This window comes from Mytilus trossulus, unplaced genomic scaffold, assembly GCF_036588685.1.
Source record: "Mytilus trossulus isolate FHL-02 unplaced genomic scaffold, PNRI_Mtr1.1.1.hap1 h1tg000174l___fragment_2___debris__unscaffolded, whole genome shotgun sequence".
NCBI classification, from domain to species: domain Eukaryota; kingdom Metazoa; phylum Mollusca; class Bivalvia; order Mytilida; family Mytilidae; genus Mytilus; species Mytilus trossulus.
In genome coordinates this window covers 1-15,936 of record NW_026963307.1, presented here as the reverse complement: position 1 = coordinate 15,936, position 15,936 = coordinate 1, and the positions used below count along the sequence as shown (strand labels likewise).

The 15,936-nt window shown below is 30.8% G+C and overlaps 2 protein-coding genes across 3 annotated transcripts in view; both read right to left on the bottom strand.

The window, feature by feature from the left end:
- LOC134700845 (carbohydrate sulfotransferase 9-like) overlaps window positions 1–10,212 on the bottom strand; it is a 31,910-nt gene extending 21,698 nt beyond the window's left edge. Inside the window, exon 1 of one of the 2 annotated variants that reach the window (XM_063561999.1) lies at window positions 10,051–10,212. The gene's annotated coding sequence lies outside the window, so the exon portion shown is untranslated. Of the gene's footprint in view, window positions 1–2,455; window positions 2,683–10,050 lie in introns of those variants that run through there. The other variant, XM_063561998.1, reaches the window with a different exon arrangement.
- A 1,394-nt stretch (window positions 10,213–11,606) lies between these two features.
- On the bottom strand, window positions 11,607–15,789 carry LOC134700844 (chitin synthase chs-2-like). Its single transcript, XM_063561996.1, has 3 exons — window positions 15,582–15,789; window positions 14,694–14,818; window positions 11,607–13,119 (listed from the first exon to the last, which is right to left on the bottom strand). Exons 1-3 carry the CDS (start codon window positions 15,740–15,742, stop codon window positions 12,032–12,034), a joined length of 1,374 nt encoding a protein of 457 aa, XP_063418066.1. The 5' UTR covers window positions 15,743–15,789; the 3' UTR covers window positions 11,607–12,031.
- Window positions 15,790–15,936: the final 147 nt, after the last annotated feature.

The window sequence follows — 15,936 nt, the reverse complement described above, 5'->3', positions numbered from 1 at the left end:
GCATATTGTCGTCCCTATGCAAATTAAAACGTCAGCTCCGCTCAGTCATTGAAAACACATTGGTAATAGTCATTTTGAAATAAACATGACTTAGGGGTATTTCCCCTTGAATAAAGATATTTTACAATATAAAATTGAGAATGGAAATGGGGAATGTATCAAAGAGACAACAACCCGACCATAGAAAAAACAACAGCGGAAGGTCACCAACAGGTCTTCAATGTAACGAGAAATTCCAGCACTCGGAGTTGTCCTTGTTTGGTAAATATTAAACTCCTCGGAAACTTTACTATTAAAAAATATGCATGTGAAGTTAGCGAGCAGTTCGTTATTTGATATTCGATATTCAATATTCTATCGGCAGCTAACAGGTCAGGGGTTCTCAAAATTGTCCCTTTGTTTTGAAATTTGACAATTTATAGTTGAAAAGTGACAATCCCTCCGTAGATATTGCAGATGATATTATTCTGAGATATCCTTTTGATTTAACCTCTATGTATACAGAGTCTATGATTTCGTCGAATGTTATGGACATTGGAAGACCAAGGGGCCCACCGTCTTTTACGTTGTCTCGGGTACGTTTTTACTATATATTTTGAATAATCAACTGGCACTTTGGGCCCTCCGTAAACATTGAAGACAGGAAGTCTACCACAATTACTTTTAGTCACGTTAGTATTTACATATTAACTAACTGTCTGTATGATATTGGGAAGATTGAGAGGGGTCTCACGATTCCTCCGTGTCTTTTGTCTTAAAAGTTTGACAATTTTTAGCTGACAAGTGACAAACTAGGCCCTCCGTTGATATCGGTTTTTGTTTTTGTATAATATATTGTATATGCAATTACATCTTTGATGTCATTATATAAAACTTTATATTACATAAAGACAAATATGCAACTGACATTTACGGATTTATATTCGAAGACAAAGAGAATTCACGACAGCTTGAAGGAGACATACATTTGTACAACGATTTCATACCTATCTTTTCACTCCTCTTAACTATGAAAAATCACGTTTTTAATGTCATCAAATATTTTCATTTTGAATGATTTTCTACTATATTGGATTATCTTAACGACTGGTAGCAGCCGGTTGGATATTGAATAACGGATATTGAAAAACAAACTGGTCTCTAATACCCATACCTTTCAAAAATGAAATTGTTAAAATAAACAGAATATGCTCACGAATTTTATGATACAAATATATTGAAAATACATTAGAAAAAACAATTATTTGAACGTCATATAACGTTTTGAAACGGTTGCAGACCTTTGCGTTTAATGTTATTTTAAGATGTATTATTGGCACAATTTGCTATTTTGAGATGTTTCCTTTGCGCCAATTGTCATTTTAAGATGAATCATGTGTGCCAATTGTTATTTTAAGATGTTTCATTTGCGTTAGTTGATATTTTTAGATGTTTCATTTTTAGCAATTATTATTTAAGATATCGCATTTGCGCTAATATTTATTTTCAGATGCATGATTCGCGCCAATTGCTAATTTAAGATGTTTTATTCACGCCAATTATTATCTAAACATATTGCATTTTCGCCGCTTACTGCATGTTTTTTAAAGATGTATGAGTTGACGGAATTGTATTTTTAAAATATATCCCTTGCGCCAAGTACCTCATAAATGCTACAATGAAACTTGGTAGAAAAATTCGGGCAGATTTTAGTTGCAGTTTATATTAAACACTACCACACATTAATAGATGATAACACAGTACTAAGATATATAGTTTATTACTAATTTCTATACTGTAAACCAACTTATTTTCGCGGAAACTTTATTTCGCGTTTAGCCATTTCTATTTCACATTGAGACGATTTAATTTCGCAATTATCTAATTTACTAAAAGTAGTTTAATAAGAAAAGATCCAAGTTAAACATATTCGCGACTATTTTTATTCTCGTTATTTTTCTACTCGCGGAAGTCGCGAAAATAAATCGCTCGTGAAAATTAGTTGCTTTGCATTATATTTTTTCTGAATAAATAGATACAACAAATAAATGTTTAATAACAAATATCTTGTCCTTATATTCTAATTTACTGTTCCCACATTGCTATCAATATACTTAAATTTGATGTGTCTGTCATTAAAGTGAGAGGTTTAGCTAGCGATAACACCAAGTTTAATCTTCCATTTTCTACATAAAAATATGACTGTACCAAGTCAGAAATAACACAGTTGTTATCCATTTGTTTGATGTGCATAAGCTTTTGTTTTTGCATTTAGTTTGTTGACATCCCAATTGAATTAAGTACTTAAATGTCTTGTTTTTTCTTCCTAATTTCTACATATTATATTTTTGTATAAAGAAATACATAAAATAGTAGAGTTTCCTAAACAAATATCTTGTCCTTTTTATTTATATTTATGAAAGGTCAAATTACTGGTCATTACTGTTTTACATTCTCATTTTTATTTTGTTCTTACCTTTTTTAATACAATCCTTAAACATCTACACCAATTTTTTAATCCTACAGTCGATTTGTTTGCATTCAAAGCAATGTTATCCTAAACGTCGATCCCCATTCTATACACATCTTGTACACTTATAAACATAAGAAGATATGGTATAATTGCCAATGATACGGCTATCTAAGATTTGTTTTCACCGTTTATATTGTATATTTATGATTTTCTCTTCGAAATCACTCCACTAAAACATTGTTTCTAATCAATAAAAGGACTGATGTGTGAAGTTGTTGTTTTTCGGAATTATTCTATATTGTTGTTATTCAAATATAATTTTAATATTTTAACTGCCTTGTAATGTTTTCATACTTAATTCATGAACTTCTAATAGACGTGTTAAAAAGTCAATATTATGCAAGGGCTCTTTAAAAAAAATATTCTTACGATATCAATCAATTGTAATCTCTCGTTTTGAAATGTTCATGGCCTTGAAGTATATTCACCCCATCTAAATTTATTTTGTAAAAATTAAGTATACAAATTACAGTAAAAATTAAATTAAATGTTACTGTTAAAACCGTCAATAATGAAATCATTAAAATAATCAGAATAATTATGCTCACGAGTTTTATAATACAAATATATTTAACATGCATTTTCTTACAAGTGTTGCTGGTGCCAAAGATTTAAGCAATAACATTTTTTTCGCGCGAGAACACGTTGCTTAATGTGTCAGATTGTATATCAAAAACTCAAGCAAATGTTCAACCGGTGATGTCAAAAGGGAGGAGATTTATACCATTCAACACACCAACTCAACAACAAAATGTGTTCAGTTAAACGTACTGCAGGTAGATGATTTTAACAATAACTTTTCCACTATCAGAAAAGGTAACTTCGTTTTTTGGAAATCGCATTTGTATTGTAATTTTGTATGTATGTACTGCAACACATATTCTACTAACTGACTCCATATCATCTCCTTGAACAAACCCTTTTAAATTTCCACATAATTCAATTCATAAATGTCACTTATTCGTTAATCATATATTGCCAAAGTTTTATGAAATTAAATATTTGCTATCAAAATCCAACACAGATGACCTGTGTTTAAGTTAAACATTTTTGTAAAATTCCGTCCCCCCAAAAAATTGAAATATTGTAGATATTTTAAAATGGTTATAATACAAACAAAAAAAGACAGAATGTGAAAATCTAGGGATTGGCTTTTAATTTATATTTCTAACATGTTGACCACAATTAGACGATATGATTTGGAAAAGGATGATACAGAGTCAATTTGGGTCGAAATTATTTCTGTTCATCAAAAACCTAATTTACTTGGCAACATATATATACCACCAAATAGTAATGCAAAGTGGATTACCAAATTTGAATCAATGTTGACAAATGTTGATATCAAAGATAAGGAAATAACTATTTTAGATGACTTTAATATTGATCTGGCGTCGTGAAAAATTCCAGCTAAATGGTCCTATAGTCTCAGTTCCCACTCGACTCACACAAACATCTTCTACTTTGGTAGACCATATGTATAGTAATGAGCCAAATAATATTCTGTTTCAAAGTATTCCATCAGTGATCACTATTCAGTATGCATTTCTCACAAAAGAGTATTAAATCGAAAAAGAAAATTCACGATTATATTATGTTCAGGTTTACTAAACATTTAAATGATTTTTTTTTATCAATCACTGATCACAGTGTTCATTCGATAGTGTATTAGAAATTGATGACCCTGAAGGAGCATTGTTGTCATTTTTAAATATGTTTATTAAAGTCTTAAATCATTTTGCTCCACTCATAAAAAAGAGGGTAACACGTTTGTATCAAAATGATTAAATGAATGATGAAATTCTAAATAGTATGAGAAAACATGATTTTCATCCAAAGAAAAAGACATGTATAGTTATAGACTCTGGAGAAACATAGTCAAATATCTCATCGAAAACTCTAAACAAAATGATTATACCAATATCATAGAACACAAAAAGGTCAACAGTAGTAAATTATGGAAAAACCTATATACTGACAGTGGAACCGACAATCATACCAGTATTAAAATTATAAATGATTGTACTAAAAAGAAAATTATAGATTCAAAAAGCATTGCTGATATTTTTAATGCTTATTACACAAATACAACAGATAAATTTAATATAAATCAAAATATCAACAATAATTTGTTTTAACAAACTTAATGGTTTCATATCGGGTCATGTATCAGATACCGTGAATTTCATGCTATTTCACTACCTCTGTGTCACATTTTAAACGTAAGTATTAAAAACTATATTTTTTATTTTCATTTATACTGACAAAAGTCATACAAGTTTATATTAAAGATTCTAATATGACGTGGTTCTTTCGCCTTATGAAAAAAACAATGCTCTAAATCCAATAGAATTTGTTTGAATATGCGTATATTGACTACTACAAAATAATGAATTTTATCAAATTAGCATTTAATATATTTCATTAATTTGCCACATTTCAAATTCTTAAATGTTACCCTTACAGAAAAATAAGGCTTCTTGCAAATATTTGCGGCAATGTTGCTGCAAGTATTTGCGGCAATATTGCTGCAAATATTCATTTTTCGTATGCAAATTAGTTTTCTTGCAAACAGTTGCTGCAACATTGCCGCAACAAATTGCCGCACTATTGCTGCAAATGTTTGCGGGAAAATCAGTAGCTGTGATTGTTGCAGCAATATTGCGGCAAGTCCATTAGCTGCAATGTTGCAGCAATATTGCAGGAAAATTAATTTCTTGCAATATTGCAGCAACATTGCAGCAAATCTTTCAACAATTTCAGTTGGAATTAAAAACTAAGCATTTAAAAATTTATGATTTAATAATTAAAAAAATTGTCTCTGTCCTCTATAGGTTGTCGTGTTACATCTGTGTAGCTTTTAGTACTGTTTCTCTGTACTCACTGTCCTTAAAGTTGAATTTTCTGATTTCAAATACTGCAAAATAAAAGTTGAAGAATTTTAATTAGTAGACATAAAAAAAATAACTAAACATTATTAAGATATAAAGATACAAGTTACTACTATTGTAAATTCTGGACTTGTAAAACTCTTTATAAAGAGATGATTACAGAGCATTTTTTTTCAGAATTTGTTTCACTTTAAGGGTCATGCAATGTCTTAAAGTGATTAAGTCCTTCTAGAAATTGCAAATAACTATAGAATACATTTAACCTCATGCCAGTACTAGGTTGTTATTGTTTTTTTGAATATTTGTTTTTCATTGAACTATAACATAATTGGTCTTGTATATTCTTTGAAATGTTAATTTTTGTGATTAGTTGTGTATATATGAAAGCTATACATTGTTGCCATTTGTTGACAAACCTCTTATTGGCAGTCAAATCACAGATCTCTCATTTAATACCAAACTGCTTTTATAAGAAGATTTCTTGTTTCAATTTAAGTAATGTTATTTCTAAAACATAGCCTTAAAAAGATTTTAAAAAATATCCTCCATCTTACACAATTTTGATAATATTCATGTGCATAAATCTATTGTCTAATACTTTTGCCAACTCTATGAAATTAAGAAGACTTTTTCATTTATCACTATTTTGAACTGTTGAAGAGCATGCACTTATTCAAAATGGTGGACATTCAACTCCATTGTACTTACCAAAAGATCTTGTCCAAATTATGTGTAAACACCAATCTTCCTGAATCGAAGAGTTATGTCAACTGAAGACTATCATCTGCACTACCCAGTGTCAATAGAGTCAATTGGAACTTTTGGATCTAACATGTCTAAATCCATTGTAAAACTCAAATTACTTTGTTCCTGATAGAAGACATCTTTGTTTGTTGAATGCATGTTCATGTCCAGTTCAAATTTTGAATATATGTTGATCAAGGTTGCTTAGGGTATTGTTTCAATGTGATCCCTTTCAAATTTGCCCCAAATTATAAATATCAATTGCCTAAATCTTGAATATTTGTTATATATTATAATAAAATTTTTATTATATATACATAATTTTTTTAACTTTTTGATGTTATAAGTTATAATGGAAATATATACAAAGAAGTAATGCTCTGCCCTTAATGTGGCCTCAAACTCTGTATACATTAATTTATGGTACTTCCTGTCTTTACCACCATGACCACTACACAGATAATGGAACCCAGATGGGCTTGGCACATTACATTTCTATCACCAGCTCATATTACTAATTGAGATGAGAAAGATAATTTGTGTATAAATAATTTTAAAATAATGATACTAGAAATTAATTAAAGATCATTTAACTGCAGGTGAGGCTAAATTCATTTGATAAAAATATTATAATTAAAAATATTGTTCATAGAAAAAGGTCACAAAAAAGTGACAAAAAGGCATAATAATACATATAGAACAAAAATTAGTATGACTCAATTATTTACATTAAATTTGTTGAAATAAATACCATAGTATTCTTTCCTTACAAAATATAATTGTGATAAACATGCAGTTTAGGAATTCTTTATAAGAATTAATTGTTATTTGAAGATTATTTAAAATAAATTATTCAAATTATCCAGATATATCTGAGTAAAGTAAAGTATGACCATAACAAATGTAGATAATTTGAAGTATCCATAACCGAATGTTCAAAGAAACAATATGCTGTGTATTATTTAAACCTTAAAACTTAAAAATAAAGTCATTTGTAATATTTTAAAATGCTTGAATTACTATCATGTCTTGCATTATTAAAGAAACTTTTCTTGCAAAGTTGTTGCAAATATAGTCATTCCTTAAAAAATAAAAGAAAAGGTTCCTGCAACTTTCTGGCAAACAAATTCTTTCTTGCAACATTGCAGCAAACTTGCTGCAATTTTCTTGCAAACAAATTTTGTTGCAGTAACATTGCGGGAATATTGCAGGTAGCTGCAACAACCTGCAACTTTCTTGCAAACACTTCTTGCAAACAAATTTGTTTGCCGCAATATTGCCGCTATATTGTTGCAATATTGCAGCAAACTCTTCATTTCTGTAAGGGTACACATGTTGTTACTAATTCATTTAGTATGACTGTAATGTGTTGCAGATAGGGTTGACCTAGATACGATAACCGTTTATGCTGGCTGTTCTTTCTTTCTTTCTTTCTACAGGTATGAATCACCGTTCTAGATCGGCGCACGCTATTAATTTGCTATATACAAATATACACCCGCACCTACTAAAAACTCGTATTTAAACACAAAGGAACGTGCCACTTATCCACCCCTCCCTCTGAAAAAATCACATTGCCAGTAGTTTGCTTGTCTACAAACAAATAAAGGAGGTTCACAGAAGAGCCTTCACAAACGCTCTATTCTTGATACACATCCGACATATGAATTCCATTAATTGTCCTAATCGAAATAATTGATGCAAGCTATACTTTATTGTAGTCTTAACATAGGTAGGCAGTATATTCGTGTTATTTTAGCCCTCATTATCGTTCAGGCAAAAATAATCACGAATATAATGCCTACCCATGTTAAAACTACAATACAGAATAGCTTGCATCAATTATTTCTTTAACAAAGGTTTAAAACAGGATGATATCAATTTCAGACCAATTGTGATTTTACCGCTCACGTCTAAAATCCTTGTAAATAAAGGCAACAGAAGTATACCGCTGTTCAAAGCTCATAAATCCATGGACAAAAACAAAATCGGGGTAACAAACTAATACTGAGGGAAACGCATAAAATTTAAGAGGAGAACAACGACACAACATTAAAATGTTACACACGCAGAAATGGACTAAGCATTTGACAAAATCCTATGAGAATCACAAATATAACATCTAAACTAAATACATGAACTTGGGATAGATAAGTACCGTGACACGTCTTATAGTAATGTGAATTCACACTAAAAAATGAGTAAACAACGACACAACGGAAACACAACGTTAAAATGTGACAACAGTTTTATTTTATCAGTTTTATTTTATCAGTTCTGCAAATCAAAAATACAATTCGAGATTATCGTCTTCAGATAATTTTATAGTTCCAAAACCAAAAAAGGTTTATCGTACATTTTACCAAAAGTATAGAATGCTCTTCCTAATATAATTAATTTAATACAATTAAAATATCAAACACAGTATTAGAGTTTAAAAATAACTACATATATATGTACTTTTAACATTACCAATATATTTGTACTGTAATGTCATGTAATAATTGTTTATTATATTTAAATTGTATTGCATCTTTATTTATCATTATTATTGAATATGTATTGTTTATTTTTTTATGTAATTTTATTATATTGTATTAAGAGAGCCTTATTAAAAATTTGTGTAATCCAAATGGGCTACTTTCTCTAAATACAGATATTATTATCATTAACATTTTTATTACAACAATTATATGAACGTCATTACATAGCGTTTTGAATAAGATCAATACTAAAGGGTTATTGCATGAATATTGGGGAATATTGTCCCGAGTAGAATTTTATATTGCACGAGCTTGCGAGAGCAACATATGTTCTACGATGGACAATATCTTATTGTATAGCAATATAATATTTGAAAGTAAAAATTGGTTTACTAAGATTTTGTCGTTGATGACGTCATGAATTTTGAAGATTTATTGCACTAGTGCAGTATTGGAATTTATTGCACGCTAACTTTTGGCTACTTTCTGTGGGAAATATTATATTGCTATACAATACTAACAGCTGCAGTCTTTTTTGCACAATGAATGTATGTTTTTTTATGTATACCTTACACAAATTGCTATGCATCATATGCGCCAATTGTTTTTTTAAAGATGTATCATTTGAGCCATTTGATTTTTTGAGATGTATCATCTGCGCCAATTGCTATTTAAAGATATATTTGATTTGAGCCAATTGTTATTTTAAGATTAGCATGTGAACCACTTGTTAATTTGAGATAGATCATTTGCACCATTTGCTATTTTACGATGTATCAATTGAGTCATTTTTTTTTTTAATTTTTAAGATGTACGATTTGCGCCAACAGTAATTTTAAGATGTATCATGTGCGCCGATTGTTATGCTTAGATGTATCAATTGCGCCAATTGTTATTTATAGATGGTTAATTTTCGCAAATTATTATTTCAAATGTAAAACTTGCACTTATTGTTATTTTGAAATGTACAAGTTGCGCAAACTGTTATTTTAAGATGTATCATTTGCACTAATTGTTATTTTCGATCATTTTAAGATACAATATTTGCACAAGTTGTTATATTAAGATGTATCATTTGGGCCAAATTTTAGTTCAAGATGCATCAGTTGCGCCAATTATTATTTTAAGATTAACATTCGCACCAAATACTTTATAATTGCTTCTATAAAACTTCAGGAAGGTCCAATATTCAGTTTTTGAAAAACAAATAACTCAAAAACAAATAACGCAAAAAAACAAATGTACAGGATGGATACTAAGGACTCTAATGTCTAGTTTTTATCAATAATTTCTACATCTTTCTTTATCTGCATAAACAATTTTATAGTAATGTTTTCTTAACATTTGTCCTTTTTTATTTATGAAAGGCGAAATTACTGATCATTACTGCTTTGCTTTCTCATTCTTTTTTTGTTCTTACCTTTTTTTAATACAATCCTTAAACGGATACACCGACTACTAAATTGTACAAGGAATCTGATCTCAGAATAATGTTATCCTACACATCGATCACCATACTAAGCACATATTGTATGAATATAAGAAAAAGAAAATGTGATACGGCTATCCACCTAAGATCTGTTTTCGCCGTTTATATAATATATTTATTTCTTATGATACGGCTATCCACCTAAGATCTGTTTTCGACGTATATATTATATATTTATGATTTTGCTATTCGAAATTTCCTTTAAACAGTTATTTCTAATCAATAAAAGGACTGACGTGAGAAATTGTTATCTTTCTGAATTATTACTGTTGTAATTCAAACAAAGTTTTAACATTTGAACTACGAAGTCATGTTTTCATACTTAATATATGAGATTTCCTTATCATTTTATAGACGGGTTTAAAAAAGTCAATATTGTTCTAGCGCTATAATGGTGACCTTCGCAACATGTACGATCTTTAAATAGATATTTGACGCATTGGAGATAAAAACAAACCATGAACCTTTATCTTTTTTTATCAAACATAAAAAACATGCACACAATTTGGCGGCCTAAGCCTGACAATTCTGACTCATCATAGATACCCGGATTGAAATTTTGTAATTTCGGCAGACGCGCGTTTCGTCTACAAAAAAACTCATCAGTGACCAAATAAAGAACGAAACAGATTGAAACAGTTTAGTACCTTGAAGAAATGTCATATGTCAAGCACAACTTTAACAATTAAAGATACAACCTTTTGCGATGTGTAAATCAGGTTCAGACGGACGTCAAAAGGAGATGATTAATATATAACAGCTTTTGAAAAGTTATTAAATTTGCGATTTATGTATTTTGTGACACTCTGTGTTTCTAGTATTATATGTTTAACTCTTCGAGAATATTTTTACACCAGGTCTTAAAAGATATCGGCTTACGTTGCTTGCAAGTACACGGAATCGATAAGCAATATTTTAAGAATTTTCGTCTCGAGAGCTACTGATAATTTATTGACCTAGTAGATCTAACTAATATGTCAGTGCATGATATTTACTTACTCATGTATCAAAGGTTAAGCCTACAAAATTCAAACAATTTGACAGTTGCGATAATGTATACCTTCTGTATTTCAGTCGTTTTTTTATCTGTCTGAATAATTAAATTTTTACATCGGATGTGACCTTGAGAGGTCATACCGGTATTATGTTGCCGCAGATATTTCTGCACATTTCCTTTGGGTTTGTGGGTGATACGTCGATAGTTGTAACAAAAAGGTTAAATTTATTTCAAATTAATTTGCAAAGAATTAAGCTACCTTCTGAAAATAGAAATACTCACTTTAATTATCTTAATGAAAATGAAATGTACATTTATCTGTGGAAACCCACATTCGACAGTGAACGAAATCGTTTGAGTATGGACTTAAATATCAACCATAACCATAAAACATAATGATTTATAGGTTGCAAACAAAAAATATTAAACAGATGAAATATGTTTTTCCAATAATTGCAAAATTAACCAGGTTAAGTCGTTGCACGCATCGTTGTATGCATTGGAAACAAGCACAGGTTGAAGAGGTCGTATGAATAATTAAATATCATTTCGGCAACTTCTATTTAAATATTCATGAGGAAAGGTGATATGGGTCAGTGACTGTATATGAAATAGGAATATACAGTCAACGCATTTTGACTGCTCAAATAGCACGAATGCAGTATAAATTGAATTAAGCAACTTTTAATTTCTTCACGTGTTTTAATTTATAATCTATATGTGTAAGGCCTCTACCAGATCACCACGCTAAATATATGTGAGAAAGGAGTGAAATATGCCATAATGGAAATCATAGTGCAACAATCGCTATACTGAAAATATGATTATTTTTTTTTCTTGAAATTGTCCACAAAAGACATAAACAATATCTACTAAATTAATATGATCTTTCTGATGTAATGAATTTAAATGCAGTTAGACGTTGCTGTCATTTCCTACGCGAGTTCTTTGATTGTCGATATGATCGTCATCGTTCGACGATACTGATTGTCGTCGTTTTATCTCTTCTTTATCGGCCGGATCAACCTGGTTTTTCCTCAAGATACTTGGTGTAGATTGCGTCGTTGTTTTTTCTTCGTCAATGCAATTATCAGCATTGGACTTTTTTTTATTGCGTTCATTTAATAATACCCGATCAACAATACTTCCGAATGATTTCCCGTGGTGTTTCCACTTCATTGCATATCGCTCCGCGATCTTGCTATTACGTTTCTGGAAAACAGAGCCTTCAAGTTTTTCAAGGCTCTTCATTTTATCCACATCGATTTTCATTTTTTGCATATTTTCCTCAACAATTTCCGATAGTTGTTTAAATTTCGTTTCTTTTTGTTTTATTATCGATCTATTCATATCTAATACGGTTCTATCCTTGTCGGATATTTCCGTTTTTTTCCTCGACCGATGGGTTTCAGCAGATACGAGACGGGACGCAATTTTTTCGTCTATTTTTGTCGTTTCTGATTTTTCACTTTCCCAGATATCGGTATTGGCTGCAACATGTATCAGTGTTGAAAACCTATGGTAAAGCATACAGATAAACTGGATTGAAAGAAGAACTCCAAATACAACAGCAAATAAAATGGCAATAGGAACTATTTTATTATCGTCTCGTCCGCCACAAGAGAATGTAATTGTCAAATCATTTTCGAAAACATTAACCTGGGTCAGGGCATACATGACAGTAACTAAAACGCCATTTAAAAGATACACAAATAACGAGACTCTGTTGCGCAAGTCAAGTAGATCATCTTGAATTTTCTTTTCTTTTGTCGGGCTCATGTTGATGGGTTTTAGATATTTCCTGATACATTTTTTCCAAAATTTGGTCTCGTTTTTAGGAATTGCTTTGACATGTCTATCAGCTATCAAATGGTATGCCTCGTCATTTTCTGTCTTGAATTTCCTGTCATCCCACGCATTCTTATCTTTTATTGTACTTCTATCCACGTTTTCTACTATTGCTGAATTTTCATCTGTATTCTTTGTAAGACCTTTTCCATCAGCTTTCACAATAAAATAACAGATATAAATGAGACTTATTGTTTTCTGACTAACTAATCAAGTCAGACTCATTAAAAAATTAAACACAATAGTATTTCAAAAAAGTTTCTTCAAATCAGTTAAAGTGCTTCAAAGCCTCTCGTGATCTTGGTTACAAAATTGCGACCGGACACCATGGAACCAAATTTAGGATTTTTTACTACACTCGACAGTGAAAAATCGACATCATATATGTTAAGCTACCAAAAAATCACGGTATGACAAAATAAAAACAAGAATGTGTCCAAAGTACACGGATGCCCCACTCGCACTATCATTTTCCATGTTCAATGAACCGTGAAATTGAACAAAAATCTAATTTGCCATTAAAATTAACAAGAATGTGTCTAAAGTACACGGATGCCCCACTCGCACTATCATTTGCTATGTTCATTGGACCGTGAAATTGGGGTCAAAACTTTAATTTGGAATTATATTTAGAAAGATCTTGTCATAGGAAACATGTGTACTAAGTTTCAAGTTGATGTAACTTTAACTTCATTAAAAACTACCTTGGCCAAAAACTTTAACCTGAACTTCGCACTATCATTTTCTATGTTCAGTGGACCATGAAATTGGGGTCAAAACTATAATTTGGCTTTAGAATTAGAAAGATCATATCATTGGGAACATGTGTACTAAGTTTCAAGTTGATTGGACTTCAACTTCTTCAAAAACTACCTTGACCAAAAACTTTAACCTGAAGCGAACGGACGCACAGACGGACGAACGAACGGAGGCACAGACCAAAAACATAATGCCGCTCTTCTATCGTAGGTGGGGCATAAAAAGATCATACCATAGGGAACATGTGTACAAAGTTTCAAGTTGATTGGACTTCAACTTCATTAAAAACTACCTTGACCAAAAACTTTAACCTGAAACTCACACTTTCATTTTCTATGTTTAGTGGACTGTGAAGGATCGAACGGACGGACGAACAGACGCACAGACCAGAAAACATAAAGCCCCTCTACTATCGTAGGTGGGGCATAAAAAAATCAAAAAGAGAAAATCCCCAGACTGATTTATTATAAAAATCAATATACAAAAAAAGATTGCTCCAAGAAAAGGTGAACCATATTATTAAGAAAATCAAACTTTAAGGGTTGACAATTCTAAATATATATTGAACTAACAGTAGAATGACCTTTAGGAACATTACAGATACCTGTTAAAAAGCACACGACGGACATACTGTAATATATTATAAAAATTCGTAAAGCTTATTGGCCTAAATAAAAGAATTATTTTGTGTTTTGCATACATACGACTATGATGCTTTTTTAAAAGGTAGTTAACTCCTGTACAAATGAATATTCACCGGTGAATAGCAGCAATATTGATTGGTATCAATACTCAATATCTTTGCATTTTAAAAAATGAAAAAAAAACTGGGTTATTCCATGTCACGTGATATTAAATCTAATATTCAATAAAACAAAACATATTATGAAAGGTTGCCGTCTCATTATCATAATCCATACATCTCTCATTCTCATTCACTTATATTTTCTAGAACTTGATTTATACTTACTGGTAATTGTATCATCATTTTCGTCCTCAACCTTTTCACCTTTAACTATTCTGTCCACTTTATTTATCATATTCGTATAAAGAAAATCTTCTTTTGTGTAGGTATTTGTTGGACAAAATATACAACTGCAATATCATACAAACATTTTAAGTATTAAGATGACACACCAATATACTGTTCTTATATAATAGTATCACCTACTCTTACAAAGCAATTATTAATTTCGTTTTCCCTCAGAGTACGAATGGTTTGATCTAAATTCAGATTACATAGTCTTTTAAACAATATGCCAACCAAAGATTAGAGATACGTCCTTCCCATGTTACAATTTGCCCTACCGTAGTCAACTTGACATTAAGTGTTTTCCGCCCAACTGTCCCATTGACAACTCTGCACTTAAGTTTTTCGCATTTAAATCTTATGAAAGTTATATACAGTGCTGAGAACCAAAACTAGCAGACATACATGTAGTTAAAATTTGGACATTGAGTCACTTTTTGTTTTTAAGTTATGCCCCTTTCAAACTTTTTAAAGTGGTAATACATTGTACTTGACTGGAAGCATTTGTGTCCGCAGACACATTCTTTTTTTATTTGGCAGATGATTTGAAATGCGGGTGATTTTAAAGTGAATTTCACGAAAGGTTGGGGATATAATAGGTGGATGATATGCCGTGTGGTTACATTAAAGGTTGAAGATATAATCGGCGTCAATGTAATCCAATAACATAAATGGTTCCCATTTTTTACAACGAATCTCTCTTTAATGATGCTCAATGCTTAAATAATTGAAAATCAAAACCTCATTAAAAATATGGAGAGTTTATAAACCAAGAACGGACAATAAGTATAGCCAAGCAAAAAATACTGCAAATAATGCCAAAAGTACCCGAAAAAATCTCCAAGAGAACAGAAGTAGCCTTTTTCGTCCTTTTCTGGTTTATGCTTCTGGGTTGATTTCTTGACCTCTGTGTCTGGTGTAGCTTCTCTGGTTCCCCAGGATACAACATGCAGATTACCAATGGAGTAAAGGAACATCAGCATTGACATTGCTGGGATAGCCAAAAAATATAACAAACCTGGTATGATGCATAGTATTTCCTGTAATGAAGAATATTCGTTTATATGAACTAATATGTGTATAATGCAGTACACAGCATTTCAACAACAGTATGCATACATGGTCATAAGGGGTTAAGAAAACCAAAACGCCACATAGTCCATTGAAAATTGAAAGTTAATTT

Excerpts from the sequence above, each read along its gene's own strand:
- LOC134700844 (XM_063561996.1), bottom strand. The coding sequence starts at position 15,742 with ATGTCAATGCTGATGTTCCTTTACTCCATTGGTAATCTGCATGTTGTA. Across the intron at positions 14,819-15,581 it reads TCTCTTGGAGATTTTTTCGG|TTGTATATTTTGTCCAACAA; the intron begins GTACTTTTGGCA and ends ATGATATTGCAG. Across the intron at positions 13,120-14,693 it reads AAATGATGATACAATTACCA|CTGATGGAAAAGGTCTTACA; the intron begins GTAAGTATAAAT and ends TTATTGTGAAAG.